Source organism: Betta splendens, chromosome 8 (genome assembly GCF_900634795.4).
Source record: "Betta splendens chromosome 8, fBetSpl5.4, whole genome shotgun sequence".
Classification (NCBI taxonomy): domain Eukaryota; kingdom Metazoa; phylum Chordata; class Actinopteri; order Anabantiformes; family Osphronemidae; genus Betta; species Betta splendens.
The window spans coordinates 4,039,032-4,061,772 of NC_040888.2; the positions used below are offsets into that span (position 1 = coordinate 4,039,032).

Genomic DNA, 22,741 nt, shown 5'->3' on the forward strand with positions numbered 1-22,741 from the left:
TATGTACCAGAAAAAAAAAGGATCTGTTAAGGAGGTGAAGCATAAACCAGATCTAACTTCAGTGTGTGAGTAACTTTTTCACAGTGAGAGCCATTTTGCTGTACTGAAATAAGATCTGAAGTACAATAAAACAAGAGATGACGTCTCACAGCTACACACGCACGGGATCAGGTGACTAGAAGCACTCCAGAGAGATAATTTACAGTATCTGCCGAGTCATACCTGGGAGTACTTCCTAGTTTCATTTTGGAAAAAATGTAACCCAGCGACTCTACTCACAACCAACTTAAACTGCCACAGCACAGGACTATTCACAATAATTGCAGCTCCTCCTGACCAACAAAGGTAAACTCCCTCTCATTCCCATTTTTATAGGTTGTTTTCGAGGTAAATTGTATTGAACTTCAGTAAATGTGAGGATTTTTCTGCAGCCTGTTGTTGCAATAATAATTACTGTACAGTACATAATCACAATCAATGGTGAAAGTATTTGGGTTTCTCGATTCAAAGTAACTCTAGCTCTGTGATTATTAGAAGCTAACAAAAGCTCAGCACTGAGCTGGACAAATCCAGTGTCATGCGATGCTAATGGTTTTAGTCTGTGGAACAACCGCTCTGCCACGGCAGATACACACTACTGAACCAAGAAATAAAAGAACCTTTGGATTCAATTCAAGTCTGCTGAAGACACAATTTCCTATAAATATATATATTTCCTTGTAATACTTGTATTCAATGAAATTGAACAGAAATGATTGAAATGATTACAGAAAAAAATGAAATAAAATGATTATTGTACAATTAAATTGTACTATCAGAGCGCTGAACCCAGGATGGCAAGCACAGAGATAAGAAAAAATTATGAAGGTTCTGGAGAGGATGGAACAGGTTATGATTCAGAATACGCCTATGAGATCTCTACTCAGCACCTAAAACAGATGAGAGATAACCAGGAGGTCACATAAGTTTCAGAGCAGTTACAGTAGCAAGTGACACTCCATTCACAGTCCTACAACTAGAGAGAACCAGGAAGATCTGTGGTACAGTACGTGAATATCCTCATCCTGTGCTGAATAGTGAATGTCCATGTAACAAGTCTACAATTAAAAGTATCTAAATTGCGTTCATGCATGACAAGATGCAAATGTACCATCAATTGGGTTTAAAAAAAAGTTGCATCCAAGATTCCTGTAACCAAGATGTCAACTGTTTTTCCTGTTCTTGAATTAGACATCATCCTAATAATTGCATAATTTACCTCTGATGGGAAATAGTTCATAAAACATACAATACAAAATCTATGTACAAATATGTTTAGTTTTGCTGTGCACCACAAGCAATTAGTTTTAAAAGTCAAATAGGTTTTTTAATTGTCACTCATTTATTTTATCCACATGATGAAGATGTTATATGAATTCACCGCTGCATCAGTGTTGCCAACACTTGATTCAATCAGCGACTTAAAGACAATCAACTCTGGCCAGCCTGTGCCAGAAGAGAGTCTTCGTCTGCTCCACTGGTTTGCCAACATAGTTGACATAGACAATAATAATGTCATCTGGCTGACCTTTGACCCAGACAATCACGATTATGGCTCCCATCTATATCACAACTCTGAGAGGCTGCTGAATCCTCTGCCTGAGGGACAGCAGTACTACACAATTGGCAACGTCAATGCAGACGGCGCTGAAGAACTTCCAGATTATGTTGTCAACTGGATGAACAACACAAGACGAAACACCGCACGTGTCATAATTAGAGTCAGGGAGGAAAGCAGGGGTACAACAGTACACCAGGTGTACATCACACAGCATTATGAGACTTTTCATTACAGAGACACAAGGTATGATCCAGAACATACCTACCATGTCACCACAAATCTTTTAAGACAAATCAGAAACTTGTCTGTGGGAAACTCTCGCTCTCTGACGGAAGTCAGGAACGTCTTTGGAAGCAACATTGATGATTCACAGTTATGGGACATCAGAACCACATGGGGTGACCTTGCTTCCCTTGGACTCTTGTTGTTCATCGTGATCCCTGAAAAGTACTCAAGAAGGTACTCAAACAGAGCTCAGCCTGCACCAAGAAGAACCACACAACCTCATGTTGCTGTTGAGATGCCAGAAAAGAACGCCCATGTCAATAATGAATGTGTTAGTGACTGTGATAGCGTAGGTGCTGCTGTATGTCAATGTTTTATAATAATAGTAATTGCTACCATTCTCTTATTTTTGTACTTCAACAGGTAGGCATACAAAAATAGCTGATAAGACACCGCTACCTAGTGAAAACTGAGGGACAGGGTGTTTCTCTGAACCAAGGTGTGATGGACCAGTGAGGTCCAGTTGTTTTTAAATTGTGATGAGTTATGAAAGGACAATTTGTCAGTTTAGACCCAGCTTCGCCTTAAGAATAGCAAGACATTATTCAGATGAAACTTTCATTGCTTCATACTGTACTGTATCTGTATTATGCCAATGTATCCTGCTCTTAACTGATCATGTAAATGGTTTGACTGTATTTAAAATATACAGTGTTTTTTTTTTTTTTTGGTTTTTTTTTTTTTAATTTAAAATATCACAGCTCGTTTTCCTCACATGTCCTGGTCATTGGATTTGATTGACATTTTCACTTTAATAGTACAAACCTATATCTAAGCAATAAAAAAAAATTAACATGTTTATAATTAAACTTTGGCATTAACAACTTATTTAAATTAAATCATTGTTGTATTGACAGTTTTAAATAAAATATGTAAACAATCTGTTAAGTTATTTACATGAGGAAGATTCCCCATAATTCAATTTTGTTGCTCCGTAGTCATGTGGTTGATCTTTGACCTAAACAAGAAATCATTGTAGACACATTTCCAGCAGCAACTCCGGGAGAGACTGGGTTTGCTTTGGTTACTGTTGGTAACCTCAATCCATACAGTTCTTTCAACAACAAAACATGCAACTACATTTTTTGGAAGTGATCAGAAAGCTATGTTTTAGACCAACAGTCTAATGTAATCAGGCCTATTACAAATTCTTGTGTTCCCCAGGGAGCAGCCTACTTAGACAATTACCATACTCTTTATTAACAATGCAATAAATCTGATTCAACAGTTTCATCTTTGCAGAGACATGATTGGTAAACCCCAGAGGACAGTACTAGTTTGCAAAAATGCAGGGGGAGGTTTCATCTGAACCGCTGTCTCAATCTTAGCAGCACTTCCTCGTTTCATGTTTGATAAAATGCTACCAAACAAGAACACTGCCACAGAACGGGAGAAAAAAAAAAAATCGCATCCATTACAGCCCCTTCAGCAGCAGACCAGGAAAAAGTAAGCTCACTTTCAGACATGTCACTTTTAAAATAAATGGTATCTACTTTCAGCAGGCCCGATCAGTTAGCATTTCTCTAATTCAACAATGTTCTGCAGAGTTTTCTCATGTCTCTAGTGAATATAACCGTAGTTTTGTGTCTAATTAAAGGTTTATTGGGATAAACCATGAAAGCTCAGCCCCGAGTTGGTTAAACCAAACATATGAAACTCCATTTTTGTTACAAACGCTCTGCAGCTGCTTAGCTAGGAAACTCTGGAGGAAGCACAGAGACCACATTCATGAAGAAACAACTAACTGATTTAATTCATGAGACTGCAGCAGACTATTTTTCACTTCATATAAACCTTGCAATAAAATGGAAAGATCAATTTGGTTTTAAAATGGCTTGGACAAAATATATTTCAAGTAAACATAACGAAATACAAGAACCTACAGTACTACTGTTGTTTGTTTAGGTTTGCTGTGCACTGAGGAAAATTTGATTTAAATGCCGAATACAAAATTTGTCAAATTTAAACAATTGTTTAAAAGTTTTTCATCTTTACAGGATGACGGAGATGTTGCAAAAGGTCACCATTTGCTGTGTTGCTGTGCTGCTCTCCCTGACGTCTGTGTCATCTGTGCAAAAACTCAAGACACTTGACGATTTAAAGGAAATCAACTTTGGCCAGTCTGTGCCAGAGGAGAGTCTTCGCCTGCTCCACTGGTTTGCAAACGTAGTTGACATAGACAATAATAATGTCATCTGGCTGACCTTTGACCCAGACAATCACGATTTTGGTTCCCATTTGTATCACAACTCTGAGAGGCTGCTGAATCCACTGCCTGAGGGGCAGCAGTACTACACAATTGGCAACGTCAATGCAGACGGCGCTGAAGAACTTCCAGATTATGTTGTTGACCGGATGGCCAACATGCAAAGAAACCTGGCACGGGTCGTAATTAGAGTCAGGGAGGAGAGCAGGGGGACGTCGGTCCACCAGGTGTACGTCACACAGCACTACAACACTTCTGAGAATCAAGGAACTAGGTATGATCCAGACCATACCTACCATGTCACCACAAAACTTTTAAGACAAATCAGGAATTTGTCTGTGGAAAACTCTCTGACGGAAGTCAGAAACATCTTTGGAAGCAACATTGATGATTCACAGTTATGGGACATCAGAACCACATGGGGTGACCTTGCTTCCCTTGGACTCTTGTTGTTCATTGTTATCCATGAAAAGCACCTAAGGAGGCACTCAAACAGACCTCAGCCTGCACCGAGGATAAACAGACCGCCTCATGTCGCTGTCCCCAGGATAAACAGACCGCCTCATGTCGCTGTCCCCAGGATAAACAGACCGCCTCATGTCGCTGTCCCCAGGATAAACAGACCGCCTCATGTCGCTGTCGAGATTCCAGAAAACACAGAAAACTGGCAAAATTGGACAAATGCAGATGCCTCAGATAATGTATGTAAATGCAATGTATGTTGTTGTTGTTTAGGTGTATGTTTTTTAATAATAATAGTAATCAGCATTATTTTATATTTTATAATAGGTAGGCATACAATATAGCTGATCAGACACTGCTACTGTACCTAGTGACATAACTAAGGCACAGACTGTTTGTCTGAGGGTGTGATGGACCAGTGTAGCAGCAGAATGCATGCATTTTAAACGGACGATAAGGCAGTTCAGACCTAACTAAACCTAAACAATAGCAAGACATTGTTCAGATTAACCCTTTTGCTTCCTTGCTTTAATCTGTATTATGTTAATATATGATGCATTTAACTGATTATGTATATTACTTGGGTTTTGTTTAAATCTACAAATTGAAAATTTGTCTTTATTTGATTAGATATAAGATTTTAGGAAAAGACTTTAAAATTATGAACCAATTAAAATCATTGTCCTATTCACAGTTTCAAATAAAATGTGAACATAAACAATCTGAATGAGTTATTTACAAAAAGGATGAGGAAGACTTCTCAGTTTAAAAGTGTACTGTAGGTCTGTAGTCATCATGTGGTTGATCTTTAAACTGAACAAGATCATGAACACATTTCCTTACTCTTGGCAACCTTGTTCATTCAGTTCTGTGGATCGTTCAACAACAAAAACATACAAGTACATTAATGTCAAGGTAACTCATGTTACAGAATTACTTAATATAACTATGCCATGAACATGAACAGCTGCATTTCAACAGAGACATGATTGGTAAATCACACAAGAAAGTACTAGTTTGCTGCAGTGCAGGGGGGTGTAATTCTAGCAGTACTTCCTAGTTTCATTTCTGTGGAAACAAAACCCAACAAGTCCACTCACAGCCACCCGGTTAACAGCCACAGTGCAGGACAAAAACACTTCCATTCCAGCTCCTCCAGCAGCAGACCAAGAAAAGGTAAGCTCAGTCTCATTTCTAGACAATTTATCTTCAAAATAAAATGCATTTAAATTTAGTGGGGCCATTGAGCATTATTCTGTAGAACACGGTTGCACTTATGATTAACAAAGAAAAGATTTATGTGCGCTTAGAAACAGAACACTTTATGGTTTTCTTCTAAACAGAAAACTGAGACTTCATGATCTGTTAAAACATTCATCGGTTTTGAAAATGTCTTAGGCACTTATTTATTTGGGGGAAAAAAAAAACAAAAAACATTTCCTTGTAAGACTGGTGCAGGGAACATGGTACAGGAACAATCTGCTTGCACAAAAGAATCACTTCAAGCAACAACATATTCATTAAATGATAGTACACAACATGAGTAATTAAATATTTTTCTTCGCCTACACAGGACGATGATGATGTCAGGAGGAGTAACGAGTTGCTGTGTGGCCTTGTTACTTACTCTGACCGCTGTGTCCTCTGTACAAAGGCTTAATTCAATCGATGAATTAATCCAGAAGGATCCATCTTTGTATGAGCAAATTTGTGCATTGCTCGAGTGGTTTGCCACCACAGCTGAAATACATGACAATGGAATAAGGCTGACCTTTGACCCGCAGGCAGGAGATTATGGCTCCCATTATTATAGCAACTTTGAAGGGTTGTTGGAGCAAACTTGGCACGGACAACGGTACTACACTCTTGGTAATATTAAACAGGAGTCTCATTTGAAACTTCCGTGGAATGTGGTCAAAAATAGAAGAAACAGTGTCCGGATCATAGTACGCATCAGAGATGTCATCCAAGGAATGCAAGCACAGAGGATAGAACGAGTGTACATAACACAGCATAACGGTACTAGAGTTGATGGAAAATGTTATGATCCAGTACACACCTATGAGATCTCTACTCGGCTCTTAAGACAGATGAGGGATGACCTCAGGTCACGTCCAAGCTACAGAAACCACAACCAGGAAGTTCAGTGGAGTGCAGTGGACGTTTTGATGAAAATCTTCTTTTTCATTTTACTGGTCTTTATTATTGGAATCATTTCAGCAATTTCACAGCAACCAAAAAGCAGATGGCCATAAAAGCACTAGAGCATCTTTGTAGCCCAAACCAAATCATGTCAACGCTTTTAAATGACATGAATGAACTTTATTAGCCTCATTTTGATTATTATAACTAGGATTGTTGTAACGTGTTTGGTCTTTATGGTAAATGAATCACAGATTTTGTTTTAAAATTACACTTAGTTTCTGTTTTCATCAGTCTCAAAAAGAGCTCACTGCTGAGCATGTCCTCCCCATGAAATGTCTTTAAATGTGTGCACTGATATACAGTATTTCCCATTTTCCAATGTTAATGTTTTATAATGTTAATAACATGATTGCATTTTTGTATTTAAAAATGTAAAACTAGGCTAATATTTTTATTAATCTGTTACATATGGTTTTCATTGTTTGCTTATTATACTTCATGTACTGTACAAAGCTCAATAATAAATTATAAATACCGTTCTTCTATTGTGATGTCAAAGACTTTGATTTGATGATTTTCACAGTACTTTTAGAGAATAAAACATATTTTCAAGATTCAACTAAATAAAAAATATTTACCACTTTTCTAAGACTAAGAGAAGAAAAAAAAAAAAAAAAAGAGTCAAGGACTTAAAAAGGTTGAGACATAAAATACTACCTTATGGAGTGGTCATGACTTGACATGTACTGTACTATCATGTACAATGGTTTGGTTTTAGTTTACCTTTGCCTCATGAAGGTAAAGCAATTATTGTGTGAGCACTCATCAAATAAGATCAAGCTTAACATACAGACAAAAAAAAGTCAGAAATTATACCTTGACAAATGATTTTTTTTTTTTTTATTTTAAATCTTCCACTTCCTACTGATGGCAAATGGGTAAAGGTTTTGTTAAACTTATGGATTATGTATAGATGTTTATATTTTATTGTTCACAGCAAACCCAAATGTCAATTTTCTTATTAAAACAATTATTACAATTCTTGTAATAAAAACAAATCTTTTCATCTTTACAGGACGAGGAAGATGTTGGAAAAAGTCACCGCTTGCTACATAGCTGTGCTGCTCTCCCTGACGTCTGTGTCATCTGTGCAAAGACTCAAGACAATCAACGATTTAAGGAAAATCAACTCTGGCCAGTCTGAGGAGAGTCTTCGTCTGCTCCACTGGTTTGCCAACATAGTTGACATAGACAATAATAATGTCATCTGGCTGACCTTTGACCCAGACAATCACGATTATGGCTCCCATCTATATCACAACTCCGAGAGGCTGCTGAATCCTCTGCCTGAGGGACAGCAGTACTACACAATTGGCAACGTCAATGCAGACAGCTCTGAGGATCTTCCAGATTATGTTGTCAACTGGATGGACAACACAAGACGAAACACCGCACGTGTCATAATTAGAGTCAGGGAGGAAAGCAGGGGTACAACAGTACACCAGGTGTACATCACACAGCATTATGAGACTTTTCATTACAGAGACACAAGGTATGATCCAGAACATACCTACCATGTCACCACAAATCTTTTAAGACAAATCAGAAATTTGTCTGTGGGAAACTCTCGCTCTCTGACGGAAGTCAGGAACGTCTTTGGAAGCAACATTGATGATTCACAGTTATGGGACATCAGAACCACATGGGGTGACCTTGCTTCCCTTGGACTCTTGTTGTTCATCGTGATCCCTGAAAAGTACTCAAGAAGGTACTCAAACAGAGCTCAGTCTGCACCCAGGACAAACAGACCGCCTCATGTTGCTGTCAAGATGCCAGAAAATGAGAAAAACTTGACAAATGCAGATGCCTCCGGTAACAAATGTAAACGTAATGTATGTAAATGTGTTGGATTGTGTGCATTATTTTTAATAATTTTCTTTCTTTTACTTTTTTTCATAACAAATGACCAATGAGACACTGCTACCTAGAGAAAACTGAGGGACAGAATTTCTCTGTTCGATGGACCAGCGATGCAGCAGAATTCATACATTTTAAATTTATTATGAAAAATATCAGGCAGCTCAAACCAAACTACGCCTTAAACAGCATAAATGGCAGGACATTGCTCCAATTAATTGTTCAGTTTCCTTGCTTTAGAATATCCTGCTTTTATGTATAATATTTTTGATTTTACATCAACTGAAAGAAATTGTACCATTACACTCAATATTATTTCACAAGGTAATAATTCCATTGTTATATTCAGTTTCAAATAAAACATGTTCACATTATGTGAACATAAACAATGTGTGAATAAGTCAATTATACAGGACAAGGAAGACTACTGACAATTTACAGTATAGCTCTGTTTTTCCCTGAGAGACTGGGTTTGTTTTGATTATTGTTGGTAACCTCAATCCACGCAGTTCTGTGGATCTTTCAACAACAAAACATACAAGTAAGTTAATACGAATGTGATCAGTAAGTCATGCCAGAGTTATTCCTCTATTAATGAAACTATGCCATGAACATGAAGGAACTATCAAAGACATGACTGGTAAACCACAGGAGAGTAGTTGTTTGCTGTAACGCAGGGGGAGGGTTAATCTGAACTGCCGTGTCATTCTTTGCAGTACCTCCTAGTTTCATGGAAGAAATGTAACCCAACAAGTAAATTGCTACGATGCGGGACGATTCAAATTCATTACAGCTGATCCACCATCAGATCAAGATAAAAGGTAAGCTCGCACTCTTATTTTAAGTTACTTTCAAAATAAAAAAGGTATTTAATTTTAGTAGGTCTATTGAGAATAGTCTCAATAGGCTGTATAACTGATGGAATAGCGGGGAGTAAAAGGTAACTAATGAGAAATTGTTTTGATTTTGTCATTTGCCTAGTAAACATAACCCTAATTCTTTGTATTAAATGTTTATTGGAAGTTACCATAAAAGCTCAGACCAACTTGGTCAAAACAAACACATGAAACTCAGTTTGTTACAAACGCTCTGTGCTTCCTCCAGGGTGCGCTTCCTTGAAACTGCAGCAGATTATTTTTATCATCTTCATAAAAACCTTAATACATGTTCTCACAAAAACAGAAGAAAAACAAGAATTTATAAACATCAGTTTATAAAATCAGTTGAACAATTAGCATGTATTGGGCTAAATGTCATATTGTGATGGACAGTTTTGCTTTTGCGTATATAAATAATATACAGGCATTACGCTTGTTTATTAGTCCTTGTCAAATAGTTGTGGTGTCAGCCTGGAGGTTGGTGTACAGGTTGGGTCTGTGGTTTTGTGGGTGGAGGTAGAGAAAGGTTATTAAATGAAAAACTAAAAATGCTTGCACAAAAGAATCACTTTAGTCATTGAATGTGATTGCACAGAACATATGAGTAATTTTTTTTTTTTTTCGCCTACAGAGGACAATGACGACCTCAAGAAGAGTAATGAGTTGCTGTGTGGCCATGTTACTTACTCTGACCGCAGTCTCCTCTGTACAAAGACTCAATTCAATCGATGAATTAATCCAGAATGATCCATCTTTGTATGAGGAAATTTTACCATTACTCCAGTGGTTTGCCACCACAGCTGACATAAATGACAATGGAATAAGGCTGACCTTTGACCCGGAGGGAGGAGATTATGGCTCACATTATTATAGCAATTTTCAAAAGTTGTTGGAGCAAACTTTGTATGGACAACGGTACTACACTGTTGGTAATACTAAACAGGAGTGTCATTTGAAACTTCCTTTGAAAGTAGTCAACAATAAGAGAAACAGTGTCCGTATAATAGTTTGCATCAGGCATGTCATCCAAGGAACGCAGGCACAGGGGATAGAACGAGTGTACATAACACAGCATAATGGTTCTAGAGATAATGGAAAGCCTTATGATCCAGCACATACCTACGAGATCTCTACTAACTTCCTAAGACTGATGAGAAATGACCAATGGTCAAATTTAATTTCCAGTCAGCAGTCAGCAAGACACACCCATTATGATCCAGGACATACCTACGAGTTCTCAAGTCAGCTCAGGGATAACCTCCATTCACATCTAATCTACAGAAAGCAATTTCCAAGACAGACTTCACATTTACAGTCCTACAATTACAGAGACCATCACCAGGAAAATCAGTGGAATGCAGTGAATGCTTTGATGATAGTTTTTGTTTTCATTTTACTTCTCTGCTTTATTGTATATTTTTTAGTACATTCACAGCAACCAAAGAGATGGCTATAAATTCAGTGGAACGTTTTTGTAGCTAATAATAGAAGTTTTTCCTAGGTGAAGGTATTTTGTATTGTCACAGATGTTTACTAGTTTAATTATACATACATCAGTGTTATTTAATCATTATAAAACATTGCGTAAAGCATACAGTGATCAAATTATTAAACACCCTGATCTATGATGCACTTCTCACCCAAGTTGGGCTGTGACCGACCCTGAGCAGATAAGTCGTCACATCATACATATGGTTTTCCTTGTTTGCTTTGTTATCCTTCATTTACTAAACAAAAATAAATATTCCACCATGATTGGTTCTTTTTATATGAAGGACAGGTAAATTTCACAAAACACTTACAGTAAATAATGACAATAAACCACGTAAATATGTTGAATTGTGTGCATTATTTTTTAATCATTGGTTATTTTGTATGCCTAGATATATAAAAAAATAATGAGACACTGCTACCTAGAGAAAACTGAGGGACAGAACGTTTCTCTGTGTGATGGGCCAGCGACAAAGCAAAATTGATACATTTTAAATTGATTATGAAAAATATCAGGCAGCTCAAACCAAACTACGCCTTAAACAGCATAAATGGCAGGACATTGCTCCAATTAATTGTTCAGTTTCCTTGCTTTAGAATATCCTGCTTTTATGTAAAAGCAGGATATTGTATTGATATTGTATTAATTTTACACCAACTGAAAGAAATTTTCCTATTACACTCACTATTATTTCACTATTTAAATAATTCCATTGTCATATTCAGTTTCAAATAAAATGTGAAAAATAAACAATGTGTGAATACGTCAATTACACAGGACGAGGAAGACTCCTGACAATTTACAGTATAGCTCTGTTGTCATCATGTGGTTGATCTTTGACCTAAACAAGAGATCATTGTGGACACATTTCCAGCAGCAATTCCCTGAGAGGCTGGGTTTATTTTGATTATTGTTGGTAACCTCAATCCACACAGTTCTGTGGAACTTTCAACAACGAAACATACAAGTAAGTTAATACGAATGTGATCAGAAAGCCATGCCAGAGTTATTCCTCTATTAATGAATCTATGCCATGAACATGAAGGAACTATCAACAAAGACATGACTGGTAAACCACAGGAGAGTAGTTGTTTGCTGTAACGCAGGGGGAGGGTTAATCTGAACTGCCGTGTCATTCTTTGCAGTACCTCCTAGTTTCATGGAAGAAATGTAACCCAACAAGTAAATTGCTACGATGCAGGACGATTCAAATTCATTACAGCTGATCCACCATCAGATCAAGATAAAAGGTAAGCTCGCACTCTTATTTTAAGTTACTTTCTAAATAAAAAAGGTATTTAATTTTAGTAGGTCTATTGAGAATAGGCTCAATAGGCTGTATAACTGATGGAATAGCGGGGAGTAAAAGGTAACTAATGAGAAATTGTTTTGATTTTGTCATTTGCCTAGTAAACATAACCCTAATTCTTTGTATTAAATGTTTATTGGAAGTTGCCATGAAAGCTTAGCACAGACTTGGTCAAACATGAAAATCAGTTTGTTACAAATGCTCTGTGCTTCCTCTAGGGTGCGCTTGCTTGAAACTGCAGCAGATTATTTTTATCATCTTCATAAAAACCTTAATACATGTTCTCACAAAAACAGAAGAAAAACAAGAATTTATAAACATCAGTTTATAAAATCAGTTGAACAATTAGCATGTATTGGGCTAAATGTCATATTGTGATGGACAGTTTTGCTTTTGCGTATATAAATAATATACAGGCATTACGCTTGTTTATTAGTCCTTGTCAAATAGTTGTGGTGTCAGTCTGGAGGTTGGTGTACAGGTTGGGTCTGTGGTTTTGTGGGTGGAGGTAGAGAAAGGTTATTAAATGAAAAACTAAAAATGCTTGCACAAAAGAATCACTTCATTCATTGAATGTGATTGCACAGAACATGAGTAATTCATTTTCTTTTTCTATTTTTTTTTTGCCTACACAGGACAATGTCAGGAAGAGTAACGAGTTGCTGTGTGACCTTGTTACTTACTCTGACCACTGTCGTCTCTGTACAAAAGCTCAATTCAATCAATGAATTAATCCAGAATGATCCATCTTTGTATGTGCAAATTTTACCATTACTCCAGTGGTTTGCCACCACAGCTGACATAAATGACAATGGAATAAGGCTGACCTTTGACCCGGAGGGAGGAGATTATGGCTCACATTATTATAGCAATTTTGAAGAGTTGTTGGAGCAAACTTTGTATGGACAACGGTACTACACTCTTGGCAATATTAAACAGGAGTGTCATTTGAAACTTCCTTTGAATGTGGTCAACAATAAAAGAAACAGTGTCCGTATAATAGTTTGCATCAGGCATGTCATCCAAGGAACGCAGGCACAGACGATAGACCGAGTGTACATAACACAGCATAATGGTTCTAGAGATAATGGAAAACCTTATGATTCGGAACATACCTACGAGATCTCTACTAACTTCTTAAGACTGATGAGAAACAACCAGTGGTCAAATTCTATTTCCAGAGAGCAGTTGGAAAGACACACCTATTATGATGATGATAATGATGATGATTATGATCTGGGACATACCTACGAGTTTTCAAGTCAGCTCAGGGATAACCTCGGTTCACACCTAACCGACAGAGAGCAGTCTGCAAGACACAACCATCATGACCCAGAACATACAGACGAGTTCTCAGGTCAGCTCAGGGATAACCTCAGGTCACATCTAATGTACAGAGAGCAGTCTGCAAGACACACCCATCATGATCCAGAACATACCGACGAGTTCTCAGGTCAGCTCAGGGATAACCTCAGTTCACATCTAATGTACAGAGAGCAGTCTGCAAGACACACCCATCATGATCCAGAACATACCGACGAGTTCTCAGGTCAGCTCAGGGATAACCTCAGTTCACATCTAATCTACAGAGAGCAGTCTGCAAGACACACCCATCATGATCCAGAACATACCGACGAGTTCTCAGGTCAGCTCAGGGATATCCTCAGGTCACATCTAACACACAGAGAGCAGTCTGCAAGACAGACTTCACAATTCTACATTTACACAGACCATCACCAGGATGATCAGTGGAATGCATTGGATGCTATGATAATACTTTTTGTTTGCATTTTACTTTTCGACATTATTAGATATTTTTTATCAAATTTACTAAAAAGATGGCTATAAATTCAGTGGAACGTCTTTGGAGCTACAGTAATGTAAATTTTTTACTAGATGAAGGTATTCTGTATTTTCACAGATCTTTGATGAATGTATATTCCAACTAAAAGTGTTATTTAATCGTTATAAAACACTGAATAATACATATGATGCACTTCTCACCAAGTTAGGCTGTGACCGACCCTGAGCAGATAAGTCGTCGTGGATCTCGACTCCAGAGCAACATTAGTTAATTAAGGGCGGCACAGAGGTAGAGACTGCAGAACTACACTCTTGCAGTTTTGTTTTGGCTCTGTGTACTTCTATTCCAAAGAACGGCAATTTTGATTGACCTTTTGATTCAATCATCAGCTCCCAACCGGAGCTCAAATTATACATATGGTTTTCCTTCTTTGCTTTGTTATCCTTCATTTACTAAACACAAATATTCCACCATGATTTGTCCTTTTCATCTGTAATTAACCTTTGGAACTGCTCTGCTAAGGACTTAGTTGAATGTTTGTGATGAAAAACCAAATCTGACCAAAGACCAGGAAAGGTCAATTTTACAAAACAATTACAGTTTAAAAAAAGCTCAATACTCAACCAACAGTGATAGGTTTCTTCACATGGAAAAGTCTGAAGATGTCAGGCTCATGTAAGTGAAGCATAATGACAATAAACCACACCTGTAGTTTAAAATATCTGCTCGCTTGACTAAACATACAGTAGACTCAAAAGTATGTGTTATTAGCAAACACAAAACCAACAAACAGCTTAACAAGTTTGTTATGTTACATAGTGATAGTGGTATTTATTTATTTTTTCCCATGAACAAATTTCTTTCCAAAATATATAGTATTTTTCATATTGTATAGTATAACGTTAGTGTGAGGAATAAGATATTTTGGTGGGAGAAGTCATAAATGTGCAATTCCAAAACATGATCAAAAACCAAAAACTTACTAATTAGAGACTAATAAAAATATTTGTCTCCAACCCTGCTGATCAAAGTACAGTCTGAACCTGCTGTTAAAGCAAAACAGAAAGACTGACAAACAGAAAAAAAGCTGCAACAAAATGCAACGTTAAAGAGGGAAATGCATTCCATCTATTACAAAGACATTACAAAGCTTCCTGTAACCACATGCAAAGGTTGTTCTCAAGTTTCATTTCCAAGGAAACCATAAGCCAAGGGAAGCTTTTACTGCTACCACACGAGCACAGACAACAGACATCTACTGGCAGCAGGCTACTGCAGGTGAGTTCTCCTCTATACAAGGCTTTAGTTTACTTTGTGATTAGTAAGGATTTAAATGCCAGTCTTAAGTCAATGTAGAATCAATATATATACACTCATGTCCTTGGGAATTCTACTTTGCATTGTGTTTAAATAATCAAATCACTTGCTGCGATACTTGTATTTTGCCAAGCAAATTACAGACTGTATTTGTACAAGCAAATTAGAGACAGTATTTGTACAATCTAACAATGCATCTGTGGAATACATTATAAACACGTGTTCTTTTTAACGTACAAAAGGATCGATGATGACAGGAAGACTGACAGTTTGCTGTGTGGCTCTGTTCCTCACTCTGAGCTCTGCAACATTCGTAAAAAGACTACATTCAATCAATGACTTGAAGAAAATCAACTTTGGCCAGTCTGTGCCCAAACACAGTCTTCTGCTGCTCCACTGGTTTGCCAACACAGTTGACGTCGACAACAACGATGTCATATGGCTGACCTTCGACCCAGACAACAAAGATTATGGCTCCCATCACTATGGCAACTTTGAGCGGTTGCTGGATCAACTCCCTCAGGGGCAGCGGTACTTCACTGTTGGTAATCTGAATGGAGGCGCCTCTCTTCCTTCTTACGTTTACAATCCCCCGCGGGAGTACAGGGAAGGAAACCGGGACCGGGTCATATTCAGCGTTAGTGGGCAGAGAATTGGCCAAGTGTACATCACACAGCATTACGGCACTTCTGAGAATCAAGGGACAAGGTATGATCCAGAACACACATACCAGGTCACTACAAACCTTTTAAGACAAATCCGGGAGTTTGCCGTGGGACAAAACCAAGGAAACTTACTGTCAGAGCTCAGGGAAGACTTTGGAAGCAATGCTGATGATTCACAGTTGCGGGAGATCAAAATCACATGGGGTGACCTTGCTCCGCTTGGACTACTGTTGTTTATTGTGATTCAGGAAAAGTACTCCTTTTACAAAAAGAGACCTCAGACTGCACCAAGAAGAAAGGCACAGCCTGATTTTGTGGTCAATATTCCAGAAAACGGACATAATCACATGGATGCTGTGGAAACTTTAGCCATACTTATGGAGGATCAGAATGAGAACATAAGACTTAAAGTAATGACCAACACAAATGGAAAAGCCAGAATTGTTTGGGAAAACATTCCTATAGATCTTCTAAGAGAAGGTGTGATGGTAATGCTTTTTGACAACAATGAGGGTCAGGAAGCCAAAACATACAAGTACATTGGAAACAGAGCGTCAGGCAGTTACGACACCTCAGTACCTCTAAATGACGGCCTTCAAGCCCGGCTACACAAGGTGAGAACAAGGTGCTGCTTTTGGAGAGGGGTGGGACTGGAGATACGCAGGGGAACAGAGTTCAAGAATCCCGAGGCAGTAAAGATAAACGGCTTCAATGCAAAACTACAACTGTTTGCAAAAGATGGTAAAGCTTGCGTTCGCTTGTATGTGAACACGTCTTTCAGAGAGTGGAAGTCAGAATTTAAAAAGGCTTGGGTCGGTTTCTACACCTCTGAAAACAAGGCCACCAATGAGTATGAATGGTGGAAGTGGCAGTGGGCAACTAAATTCAAACCAAACTATGATTATGAGCAGCCCTTGTATGAAATCTACGAGTACCACTCGGGTATGGCAATCGCTCCCGGAGTCCAAGCGCGCTTCATACTCCGGGATAGGGAAGTTAAAGCATGCACTCCAAGCTGGAAGTAAAAGCAATGCACGACAATCTTGACAAGAACCAAGTTTCTTCTGCACCTCTCTCTCTAAAGGTGGACAGTACTGGTCTTATTGCTGCCCTGCTGTCGAACCAGCATATCAGTTTTGGTTCATGGCATGCACTGTAGCAGGTTAGTAGTAGGTTTGAAATTGTCTACAAACATTTAGTTCTGCATGGGTGCAATACAGCAAAGTTCACGACTACAACCTGAAAGACTGGAATCTCACAGCTTTCAACCCCAATGTGCTTACAGTGGACTCGAGGGCCTGTATCTGACATTTTGCTATTGTGCAACTCATATGCAAAGTTCTGTAGTGTAACCTGAAACAAGACTGGGGGAAACTGTTTTTATTAGTAATTTGTCTACAAAATCAAAAGTGACTGTTGCTTGTAATAAAAAGTTGGATCACTTAAGTGATAAAAGCAATTTAGGTTCCTTTTTTGTGTGTATGCAAGAACATACCATTATTTTTGCATGTGCAGTCTAATAGTGACTAATAGTGAAAAAAAAGGAGTATTTTGTAATTATTCCATAATGTTACCAATTGTTTTTATTAAAATCTCAAAATCATTTCAACCCGTGTTAATGTTTTTATCTTAAAGAAACTGAAGGCGCACAAAACAAAGTTTTCACAAGGCTCATACACCCCATGTGAAACAGAAATGATTTTACAGAGATAACAAGATCATTTCCACCCCTTGTGACAAGCACAAGTCGCTGCTTCTAGCAGCGTTTCAGGCAGGTTTATCAAAAGGCTTCTGTTTGTGTTGAGAGAGAGAGGAGTACAATTTTAATGTGGTCAAAGCAGGACAGCACTCAGCAGATTAGCACAAGACTGGATGTCCTAAAGCAGAAATAAAAGACAGCTTGCATTAGCGTTACAGAATCGGTAATGGTCAAGACACAGACAAGGAGCTCAGATGAGTTATGAACAACTAATGAGGGTGTCTGTCTGAAAGCATGAGGTCACGGCCTGCTGAATAACCACAAGATACAGCTGTCCGTTACAGCTGACAAATCAACTGAAACCACGCCTTGTTTTTTATGGCAGCTGCCAAAGAGTCAGGCAGCGTACTGCTTATCACCATTACACATACTCCACGAGGAGTGCCACCCAATACTAGTGGGCACAAATATACAAATCCCCCTAAAAAGAAGAACATGAGCCTACAATGACACAAATCATAAAGCACAACAGATATGAACTAAATTAAAAAAAACTCAGTTATTTTATTATAAAACAATACTAAATAGAAATTCATATTTAGAGAACCTGCCTGCTTCCCTGCTGTGTATACTGTTAAGTGGAATGTAAATGTTGTTACTGCCAAAGCAGCAGTCTGTTAGTTTGCGTTTACGCGCAAATGACCGGATGTTAAAAAGAAAGACCTCTCTTTCCATTTGTTCCTTGACTTTACAGGAAACCCCACTCAGCTGGTTACTCGCCTTTAGTTTTCTTTACACCAACCCTTCATCTGTACTCCCTTTTTCACTCTCGCCTCCTCCTACAGTATCTGCTCACATTGTTTTTCCAAGCAGCTTTCTAGCAAGGTCACCCTCCCTCCACATGCATAGTTGCGCAGGAAGGTGGTAATCTGAGCCAAATGTGGCAGAAGCTGAGACTTAGTCATCTCATTTTAACATGCTTACTTTACTCACTGATTTACCAACGTTCAACCGTGAATTCGAGGGGCCCAAAGTTAAATTATATCCCCAACTGTCTGCAAAGTGCAGCGGATAAAGTGGAACAGAGACAGGCAACAGACGGCATGAAAAGTGGAAATTGAAGGCTTTCTATTTTTATGTACGTAGAATGTTTTATGACCTCCAGATTTGGAATGTATCACCTCCCAGCCGCCTACGCCTGGATACTACTCCACCAGTGAGAGCAAAGAATGAGCACAGCTGTCTCCAGATAGCACACACACACAAATGAGGCTCTCCTAATAGGATAGGAGAGACGATCGGAGAGAAGCAAAAGCAGAAATAGACTTAGAAAGATTAGGATTTTTTTAAGCCACTGCATTGACAAAAGGCATAAATAAGCACAGTGTCTCAGGGTTAATTCCAAGAACAAGACTCCATTCAAGTTTCTTAACAGTCAACGGATACAGTTATACTGAACCAATAAATACTTGTGTAACATAAATTAATGCTGAAAGAAATGCTACATTTGTCCTCAGGGTGGCGCTAAAACAAAGCCCATGTCATGGAAATTACTTTTTGAAAACAACTTTTAATGTCAGGCTGCCATGATGTCACAATGAACGAATCACATAGGTCAGAGGTCATCTGAACCACACTGGAGGGATAGAATAACTGATTCAGCTCACTGCTACTCCCTGTTAGATGTGGGGCAACAAAAGAAAACATGAACTCCTATAGGCCTTTATTGTGGGATGGCTAAAGTGTAGAAATAACATTCAACGCTCATCGGGTTAGTCCAACAAAACAAAAGACCCACTGCTAGGAAACACCTTACCACAGTTATGGCACAACCGTTTCATTTCTGTGCTTATGGTCAAAGTTACTAGAAAAACATCTGATGCTCAGATTGCTCAGATCACTGTACCGCATGTGTGGGAAGTGAGTCAAGTGTGGCCTAAAAGTTCAGAAATCACCACAAGGAACAACTTTGCTTTCAATTGCATCTTTGCTTTTCCCCACATCCTTGCCAGGAATAAATGCACAAAAATGACACCAACACATCAATAACTAAACTAAGCTTTCTAATAGTAATCTAAGAACCACTTGGAAAACCTGGGTTTAGATTGATTTTACACTTCTCTTCAAATGAAGAAGTTGGTTTAAGTTCAAGTAAGCTGGGCTGTCCAGCTGTTGTCCTGTGGAAGTTTGGTTTAATGCTGTCCTGGGAGCTGCCCTGTGATTCTCATCACCCTCTCTGACCTACATTTGCAGATCAGTCTACACTGACGGCCTCAAAATACATCTGTGCTCTATTGTTGGATTTCTGTAATATTAAATTAAATAAGAGAATAAGAGAACAAAAAGTCAAACTGTGTCACTTCTGATTAAAAGGTAGAAATCTATTTATGTATAATCTAGCATTTGAATTTGCACCGGTGGTGTGACATCGCTGAGAATGTAGCAAGATAAAGTGCAAGATGAACTGAGCAGCCACACAATAACTCAGTTTCATCATAGGGCAGTTGCTGCCAAACCTTTGCAAATTACTGAATTTAGAAAAGACACTGATGAAACTGTTTACAACCAAATTACCAAAAAACAGCGAAGCAGCACAACAAACACTCTGCCTGGAGAAGTGGCACCGATTCCTCTGCACTTCACTTGGACAAACAACAGTTCTACAATGGTTCCGATAGAACGCTGAACTGAGAGCGTACTCACTGTTTGTTGGCTGGGCTGTGGGCACCTCTGTGACAGGCGAATGCACTCTCTCCACCCGGGTGTCCGACAGGAAAGGCAGGGGGGCACTAGGTGCGGGCGGTGGGTGACTGTTGTTCTCCACCGCATTGCTGGGCATCGCACCATCCGGCTGCCTGAAGACGGGCATCTCTGGCCTCCTGGACAAACCATCAATAGGACCGAGGCTGGGGGACGGGGGCTCGGCCCTTCTCTGGGGGGGCTCGGGAATCCTAGAGACCGGAGCTGGTGAGAGCTGGGGGTCCATCCTCCTGGGAGGGGCAGGGGGTTCATGGGACCGTGTCATGCTGAGCTCCGCCCGCCGGCTCGTGGAGCTGGAGATGGAGTTGGTGGAGCTTTCCAGAGAGCTACTCCGACTGCTCAGGCTGACCTCGGGTCGCTTGAGGCCAAAGCGGGCGATGCCGGCACTGGGGGAGTTGTCGATCTGCTTAGAGGACACCTCAATGGACATTTCTGTGCGCCGGGAGGACGTTAGGTCGGGGTTACGGCCCCCTGGCAGCTCCATGCGCCTCATGCCGGACTTCGGGGACCGTGGATTGGAGGACTCGGACACGGAAGACCTGGAAGAGGAGTAGTCGGAGTTGCGCGTGCTCAAGTCGTAGCTCCGCTGGGTGGACGCGGAGGAGGAGGATGAGCGAAGGGGGTTGGTGGTGCGACGAGACAGGGGCGAAGGGTTTGTGGATGCGTCTGTCTCCTCCACCTCAAATGACCGTTTTAGGGCTGTGAAAGTTGGGAAAGAGACAAAAGAACGTCTTAGTGCATCGATTGTGAACGCATTATCACTCGGCTCTGAGTCCAGCAGGTGGAGCAGCTAACGCTAACAGCTAGCTTACGCTCAGCCGTTTATTTACCTCTATAGGCGCGAGCTTAGCGTTTAAATGTAAGTAATACACTTTATTAATGAATGCTGCAGCTAAAATCATTCCATAGAAAACCAGCAGCCGCTCAACCACCCCAAACGTCGTCACGTTGTTGGTTTAACGTGCTGATCTTACCGCATTTGACCCGCTTTGCGTAGCGCGAGAGCATGGTGCCTGTTTCGATGAACTCGAGTCCTTCGTCGTCACCAAATCCGGTTTAATGGTGTAGTTAGGTGCAAATACGCCGCTACCAAAGAACGAGGGAACTTTATCAAGTTCTTCTGATCTATGAGCTGTACCAGTACATTTCGCGCACCTGCAGCGCTGTCCTATGGCCACGCCCCATAAGGTAATTGATCACGTGACCTAAATTTACACCTTACCAAGTTAAGCAGTGACTAATTATTAGTAGATTATTATACTTTACTAACGTTGTTCTTGTTTTGTGTTAAGTGCCTGAACCATATATTTTTTCTCTGTATAAGCTAAATGTGCCATTTGTTTACTTATACTTGATAAATGCTTTTTCTATGGCCACTGTAAGACTAACGTCACACCAGCATCACCTCAGCTCAGGCCAGAGGCTGCAGTCGCTCTTAGTCTCGGAGTGATGCATAACCCTCCCAAATAAACACCCTAGCCTGCACACGCTTCTGGCTTCCTTCATGGCTGATGAAGCACCAGAATACAGAGAGAATACCCTATTCCTGAAACAAACCTTTTCTTTTACATCTGTGATATGTCTCAACAGCTTGAGGGTCATGTGTTCATGGGTCTGCTGATAATATATAATATATTGCAATATTCACTGACAACAATGTGAAATCCTGGTTTATTTGGACTGTAAGAAAAGGGTTATGTTTTGCTTTAGAAACCTTTATCTTGCAAGATAATGAATAATACAGGACTTGGTCAGTCCTTGTCAGCGTCACTGGTTGTTAAACATTCACTCCACTGTGACTATGGCACTTCTATTTATACAATCTGAATCCTAATCAGCAATACGTGCACCGGTTCAAACAGACACTGAACATAACAAGTTGTGTCAGATGGTTTAGAGATACTTATTATATTTAGTATATTTAGTATTAGTGCCAGCATCAAAAATAGCCTATTTGAATAGTAATTGGATTGTTCCAACACATTTCTTTCATTTCGGCGCAGATGCCAAATACTTTATGTAAACTGAGACAGCAGGTAATGAGCCCACCTGACAGCCTGGCTCTGTCCAGAACTAAAAGACAGGCACCTACATGCTACATACTGCTGTCACATTAAATACAAAGCACCCAAATGTTTTATAGACACCAAGACAAAAAGTACAGAGTGCTATGAAATACAGTGCATTCCTGCTTGTTTACTG

General features: G+C 39.4%; 2 protein-coding genes across 8 annotated transcripts in view; one reads left to right on the forward strand and one right to left on the reverse strand.

The window, feature by feature from the left end:
* Positions 1-22,741, reverse strand: part of LOC114861135 (septin-9-like) — a 61,156-nt gene that overhangs the window by 23,582 nt on the left and 14,833 nt on the right. For 3 of the 4 annotated variants that reach the window (XM_029160168.2, XM_029160172.3, XM_029160169.3), the window contains one exon: positions 20,483-21,238. In XM_029160168.2, the coding sequence (XP_029016001.1) occupies positions 20,483-21,238 (756 nt within the window). Of the gene's footprint in view, positions 1-20,482; positions 21,239-21,513; positions 21,702-22,741 lie in introns of those variants that run through there. The other variant, XM_029160171.3, reaches the window with a different exon arrangement.
* Positions 177-17,689, forward strand: LOC114861136 (uncharacterized). 4 transcript variants are annotated; one of them, XM_055510950.1, is made up of 5 exons: positions 177-345; positions 9,332-9,436; positions 10,125-12,235; positions 12,930-15,376; positions 15,658-17,689. In XM_055510950.1, exon 5 carries the CDS (start codon positions 15,663-15,665, stop codon positions 17,103-17,105), a length of 1,443 nt encoding a protein of 480 aa, XP_055366925.1. In that variant the 5' UTR covers positions 177-345; positions 9,332-9,436; positions 10,125-12,235; positions 12,930-15,376; positions 15,658-15,662; the 3' UTR covers positions 17,106-17,689. The 4 variants fall into 4 exon arrangements, with proteins under 4 accessions (XP_055366925.1, XP_029016007.1, XP_055366923.1 ...); XM_029160174.3 differs by lacking the exon at positions 177-345 and adding an exon at positions 5,603-5,729 and having other exon boundaries at positions 7,774-9,436; XM_055510949.1 differs by lacking the exon at positions 177-345 and adding an exon at positions 5,711-5,729.

Bases quoted from the DNA above. Each gene is read 5' to 3' on its own strand.
- LOC114861136 (XM_055510950.1), top strand. From the start codon at position 15,663: ATGATGACAGGAAGACTGACAGTTTGCTGTGTGGCTCTGTTCCTCACT.